At 34.8% G+C, this 6,981-nt stretch overlaps 1 protein-coding gene across 4 annotated transcripts; it reads left to right on the forward strand.

Annotated features, from left to right (window-relative positions):
- Nucleotides 1,187-6,523, forward strand: LOC109223532. 4 transcript variants are annotated; one of them, XM_019387892.1, is made up of 6 exons: nt 1,212-1,426; nt 4,773-4,865; nt 4,943-5,041; nt 5,118-5,446; nt 6,257-6,304; nt 6,399-6,523. In XM_019387892.1, the coding sequence occupies exons 1-4, from the start codon at nt 1,376-1,378 to the stop codon at nt 5,424-5,426; spliced, it is 552 nt and encodes a 183-aa protein (XP_019243437.1). In that variant the 5' UTR covers nt 1,212-1,375; the 3' UTR covers nt 5,427-5,446; nt 6,257-6,304; nt 6,399-6,523. The 4 variants fall into 4 exon arrangements, with proteins under 4 accessions (XP_019243436.1, XP_019243437.1, XP_019243438.1 ...); XM_019387893.1 differs by having other exon boundaries at nt 4,943-5,014; XM_019387894.1 differs by lacking the exon at nt 4,943-5,041 and having other exon boundaries at nt 1,217-1,426.

A 6,981-nucleotide genomic window follows, 5' to 3' on the forward strand; every position in this document is an offset into this window, starting at 1 on the left:
ATGATTCTGAGTGATGTAGATGTTATGGAGCTAATTCGAGCTAATTGGAGCTTTGAAGTCTGAGTAAAAGCCCAAAGGATTAAGCCGGGATCGCGTTCGGGGGTCGAGAACCACGTCTGGACTTCAAAACTAGAGAAAAAAGGCAGACTCTAAGGAATTTACACAGCCACGACGCGTGGTGCGCCGTCACTGTGCATTTTTGCTACCTGGTGACTTTTACATGGTCCCTGCTAAACACCACTAATACCCTGTGTGGTGCGTCGCCCCGTGCGGCATGCCTGTACAGATTTACAGAGTCAATGTCCTATTTCGGCTAGGAAAAGGTGGTTTCGTCTCGGCCGGACCCTATTCGGTATAAAGACATGAAAAAATAATATTTTCTGGACTTTTGACACATAATCGACCTAAGGAGGATAAGGAAGAGTTGGAGGAGCCCAAGCACAAGGATTTTATCATTCCTTCCTCACCCAAGACCCAAGTTTGAATTGAATTTATGTTTTTCTATATTTTTGTCATATTTGTGATGAATTACTCCATGTCTATGGAGTAGTTTCCTTTAGGGTGTGATGGATTTGGTGTATTGATGATTGTTTGTGGATTATAACTCTAGTTTTATGTATTGAAGCATTTTTGGATGATTTAATTGTTGCATCTATATTCATTTGTTCATGTAATCGTGAGAGGCATAACTTGTCATATCTTTGCATTATATTGTTGGTTGAATTCATTAATTCATCTTTGTAATCGAAAAAGGCTAGTTGAATCATTGATTAAATCTAGTTAGGAGGATAATCGAGAGAGATTCTCCTAAAGACCAATCCACTATGCATTCTTGCATATCTTCACAAAGCTTAAATTGGTTCAACTCGCGAGGTTGAGACTTAATCGAGAGAGGAGTTTCTACTAAACAATTGAACTAATAATTAAGTGAATTCGAGAGACTCACTTGAACATTAGAAGTGAATTATCTAGAGTTTTATCCCAGATAATTATCTTGCACCTATCTTATCAAAAACTACAAGAAAAAGGGTTATTAGGGACCACGATTTAGGGACGAGTTTAAAATCTGGTCCCTAAAAGTGTACTTACAGGGACGATTTTTGGTCCATAAATCACGAATTATTTTTCCCAAACAAGTGAAGGGATTTAATCTGGTCTGAAAAAAAGACATTTACCCGGTCTCTAATATTCACATTCAGTGGGAGACAGAGGCGGGAATCAAAAATAAGTGAAAATACTTAGTGCTACTTCCCAAACTTTTTCTCCCTCTCTCTCATAAGTAAAAAAACTTTTACTTAGCCTTCACAAACATTTTTTGCCTCTCTCTTTCTCAAAACCCTTGAAATTCCTTAACTTCTAATACACTTGTTGCTCGATGTCAAGTATTGTCTGGCTCGATATCAAGCATTATTCGGCTACATCAACAGTGAGTTTCTTCAATTTTTCTTATTCTGCTTCAATTTTTCTTTTTGATGAAAATCAGAATTTGTTTTTTCATCTGTTTCTTTATTTCTCTCTCTTTTTTACCTATGTTTCTTTGATTGAGTTTTTCTTTATGTGGAACATTAATTTTTGTTGTGTGAGAGGTAAAAGTGAGAGTATTGGATTCGATTGGGGCTTGGACAACAAGAACAGAGGTTTTGTCATTAGGTTTCTTTTCTTTTTTTTCTTTGAAATATTAATTTTTGTTGTGTGTTAAAACTGAAGTCTTTGTGAATTTATTGAGGGGTTTTGTCTATTAGGGTTAAAACAAGAGTTTTGTGAACTTTCTTGAAGGGCTATGAAATTGTCGTGGGTATATTGTGGGATTTTATTAGATATGCTTCTCTACCTTTATCATATTGAGTTACCATTTCCCAATACGAACATATGTTAAGCAGTAGCGATAAATGCAAAAGTATGAATGTCGCGAAATTATGAATGTCTCTTTCTGCATTACATAAACACACATATGACACATATCTATGCACTCTGGTATTTTTGCAATAGATGAATCAAAAAAGGAAACTGAATCTGCGCAAGATTTTACCATTAAATTTGTTGCTATTTTTGTGTTTTCTTTAAAAAAAACTATAAGAGAGTTACTGTTAGACTTTTCTAGAAGGACAGTTTACAAGATAACCATGATTCGTCAGGTTATTGTCGCAAAGACACATCATGTATTTATTGGCCGAGTATATTATCTGTTTTGACTTTCAATTTATAGTTTATCTCATCTTGTGATATCTTAGGAAGTATTGATCACTAAAAGAGTTTGCAAGTTAATAAAAGGTTGTGTGCATCAATGTATTTTGTTATTCTAAATAATTTTCTTCATCTAATATTTCTATACTCTTTAAGGTTATGGCATCAAGTAAGAATGGATGCAGCTTGTTGATAATCGGCTCGATGAAGCCTATTTAATTGGGGTGCAGAAGTTTTTAGATTATGCTTTTAGAAGAACAGGAGAGTCGTATGAAATATGATGTCCCTGTGTCAAATGTTGTAACACAACATTAGGAACACGCGAGATAGTCAAGTCACATTTGAAAGTATATGGAATAATAAAGAATTATACTTTTTGGTATCACCATGGAGAAGTTTTAGGTGAGCCACAGTCGGAACTTGAAGATGAAGATGAAGATGATAATGAAGCAGAAGAATACGAGAGTGAGGATGAAATAGAAGAAATTTTGAGAGATCTATATCCTAATCATGATAGAAGCACTGCAGATATTGGTTGTGATGATTTACTTCAAGAGGAACCGAATGTTGAAGCCAAAAGATTTTACAGTCTATTGAGGGATTTTGAGAAGCCACTATACCAAAACTCAAAAATTTCAAAGCTTTCCACTTTGATTAAATTGCTTCATATAAAAAGTATGGATCGCTAGAGCAATGAGTCATTTACAATGCTATTAAAAATGTTAAAGGATGAGTTGTTGCCCGATGAAGCGGATTTGCCAAATTCATATTATGAGGCAAAGAAAGTAATTCGGAATCTTGGGCTTTCCTACTATAAGATTGATGCTTGTATAAATGATTGCATGTTATACTGGAAGGAGGATAATTTACTTGATTCTTGTAAAATTTATGGTGCATCCAGATGGAAAATAAACAAACATAGCGGGGAAGCAAAGAATAAAAAAGACAAAAAGATAGCAGCTAAGACTTTGTGCTATTTTCCATTAAAGCCTAGAGTTCAAAGGTTGTTTATGTCTACAAAGACATCTTCTCTAATGACATGGCATCATGATTAAAGAGTTGATGATAGAATAATGAGGCACCCAGCTGATTTAACGGCTTGGAAATCATTTGATGAACTTCATCCCTCATTTGTGGCCGAGCCTCGTAATGTTCGACTTGGACTTGCTAGTGATGGATTTCAGCCATTTCGCAATTCAAAAACCTCATATAGCATTTGGCCGGTGGTACTTATTCCTTATAATTTACCACCTTGGTTGTATATGAAACAAGAAAATTTTATTATGTCAATGCTTATTCCTGGTCCAGATAGTCCAGGAGATGCAATTGACATATATCTTCAACCTTTGATAGAGGAACTAAATGAGTTATGGGAAATTGGTGTTGAGACCTTTGATGTATCTACTAGACAGAATTTTAAGTTGCATGCTTCTTTGTTATGGACCATTAATGACTTTTCAGCATATGGAAATTTATCTGGATGGAGTACAAAAGAAAAATTGGCAGGCCCATGTTGCAATAAAGATACTTTCTCAATTAGATTGACTAATAGTAAGAAACATTATTTTATGGGTCATCGACGATATCTTCCTCTTAATCACAGATGGAGGAATGATAAGGAGTCATTTGATGGCACAAAAGAGCGACGACTCCCACCAAAAATACGTTCTGGTATTGAAATACTTAATCAAGTGCGGGATCTTGAAGGGCTACATCTAACGAAGGATCCAAAGAAAAAGATCAAAATATCACATGAGAATCGAAAGGATAATTGGAATAAGAGAAGTATTTTTTTTGAACTTCCCTACTGGAAATCTTTGTTGTTGCGGCATAATTTGGACGTTATGCATATTGAGAAAAATATATGTGATAATATTTTGGGGACGATCATGAATGCCAAAGGAAAGACCAAGGACACCATTAATGCTCGGCTAGATTTGCAAGAAATGAACATTTGGCGGGAACTGCACCCCATCAAAAAGGGAGAAAAGTACGAAGTTCCAACTGCAAGTTATACATTATCTCCCCAAGAAAAGCACAAGTTATGCCTCTTTTTAAAGAATTTAAAGGTTTCAGATGGATTTTCATCTAATATTTCTCAATGTGTGAACTTGAAAGAACACAAGATTTCTGGCTTAAAGAGTCATGATTGCCATGTTCTTTTGTAACATTTACTCCCTCTTGCACTACGTGGTATGTTGTCCAAAGATGTATGTGAACCACTTATTGAGTTGTCTTTATTTTTTCAATATGCTTGGAGCTAAGGTGTTAAGGATGGATGACTTGGAACGAATTGCAGCTCAGATTCCTATAACTCTTTGCAAGTTAGAAAAAGTCTTCCCTCCTTCATTTTTTGATGTCATGGTACACTTGCCTATTCATTTGGCTAATGAAGCTATGCTTGCTGGACCTATTCAATATCGGTGGATGTATCCTATAGAGCGATGGTTATATTTTTTAAAATCTCTTATTGGTAATAGGGCTTGTCCAGAAGGCTCTATCGCAGAGGGGTACCTTGCAAATGAATGTATGACCTTGTGTTCAATCTATTTATAACATTTCAATCTAATATTGTTACTTTAATATAGGCGAGAAGCCATAGGAACGCAGCAAATAGAGCTAAGCTAAAGATGCTTCATCATATTGGTAGCAAGCCAATTAGAGAAATTATTTATCAAAAGGTACTATCATAAAATCTCAATTCTTTTCTTTGAATATTTACATACACTATTTGACATGGTTTACTTTGATGTGAAAGGGAGGAAAAGATGGCAACCCACCAGATTTGGCAACTATTTTCTTTGAGACTCGCAAGAAGAATAACACACTTGTTGATTTTGAAACAATTGAGAAACATGTGCATTTGGTTAATTGAACATCTACCTTACTTTTAGTTAGCATGTGTTCTGACAAACTCTTTATATACTTTTCAGGCTCAAATCCGAGAATTGGTGATGTCTGAACCGTCTCTTCCAAGCATAGAGATTGTAGAAAAATGCTTTGGACCTCAAACTCGCAGCCATATATTTGGTTATGGAGGTGGAGTAAAAGCAAAAGATCTGAAAGGTGGCGCTTCTTCAAAGGCTGAACTAATATCTGAGTTACGTTCGACTCGAGAAGAAAACAAATCTTTGAAGGATCGTGTGTCTACATTAGAAAGTGAGATGAAAGATTTGAAGAAACTAGTATTGGCTCAACACTCCAATGTCCAGCCTCCGACATCGACCGTTTCAGGAGAATGATCATCTGATTAACATACCAAGTTAGTAACAACTTACTCGGAATATTGGTTCATTTTGTTGATGATTGTGCATTTGCTGCTTTTCTACATGTTCCCATCTATTGTCGCATTTGACACCTTTCTAGTTGCAGTAATTTTCCTTGAATATCAAAGTCGACATGCTTTGTGATGGATTCTTGGGACCTTTTCTGAACTTTAAAAGTGCAGCTTTTTAAAATTAAAATACAACTTGTCTGCACATAAGAAAATTCATCTAAATATATAAATAGCTTTAAGAACTAGTGGCAAATTTGGAATCTGTTTCTAAACATTTGTGGTGTTTTATGGGTGGTGCCAAAGTCTGAGCATATGCTGCTTTCCTACATGTTCCTTCATCAATATATGCATTTTCTGGATTTATTAGGAAGAAGGATGTAATCGTTTGCTTCTTTTTGTCTTCTGGCTGAGTGATGTACTAATTTTTAATCAAATTTAGCCTTAAAATCTTTTGAATATTGGAATAGGCACTCATTCTACTGACTTCCAGTTGCATGAGTTTAGCAATAGTTTTATATTGTTGTCATACATATGTCGCGTTAATGAGTTTCATAAAGCTATTTTAGGGACTGCAGTTTTCCTTCATAAATGTTTGCTTATGGTTACATAGTTAACTGAACAGAATGCAGATTTAGACAAGATTCATACTACGCTATAACACATATCACTGTGTTAATCAGTTAAACAAGTTCAGTAGACTGATAAGCAATCAGACAAATAAAGGCTTAGGAAAACTAGAGTTATTGTTCTTATTATCCAAAACATATTATTTCTAACCCACTTATGTTTATGCAGCCTATTTTACAATGATGGTTTATGTTTGTAATTTGGGCACTTATTCAGGTAAGAGGTTAAATAATTATCCCAGTAAATTAATTGATTTTTTGATTTCTTTTAATTTATTTTTTAACAATAATTGTTTGCATTCCTTTTTCAGGTTTTTGAGAGTATAACTTACAAGTCAAGATGCAGCTTAGAAGATGACTATCGTTTTGCTAGGATATTATTGCAAAAAATAGTATTATATTTCTAATCTAGGGATATTAATTATGTGTTTTTGCTATGGGATTTTGTAGACGTTACTGTAACTTACATCATGGATATATATATTTATATATCTTGGCATTGACAAGAAGTTACTCAATTTTTGTAATAGAAAGATTTATCTTTTATATTATTTTTTGTGCCAATGATTTTTATAGCATTTGATTAGTATTGAGATTTATCGATACAAACTTTAAGGACCAGCAGTATTGTTTTTATGGACCAGAGTGATTGTCCTTAAAATATTATTTAAGACTAGCACTACTAGAAGTCCGGTAAAAAGCGACCACAAAAAGCGACCAAAGTTGGTCGCTTATAAGCCTAAAAGCGACCAAAAAGCGACCAAACATGCCTGGTCGCAATATAGCTGGTCCCTTTATTTTAGGGACCAAAGTTGGTCGCTAATTAGCGACCAACTTTGGTCTCTAAGGTAAAGGACCAAATATTCCGGGTAAAGACTATAGCGACCAGCTTTG

Source organism: Nicotiana attenuata, chromosome 3 (assembly GCF_001879085.1).
Source record: "Nicotiana attenuata strain UT chromosome 3, NIATTr2, whole genome shotgun sequence".
Taxonomy (NCBI): Eukaryota; Viridiplantae; Streptophyta; class Magnoliopsida; order Solanales; family Solanaceae; genus Nicotiana; species Nicotiana attenuata.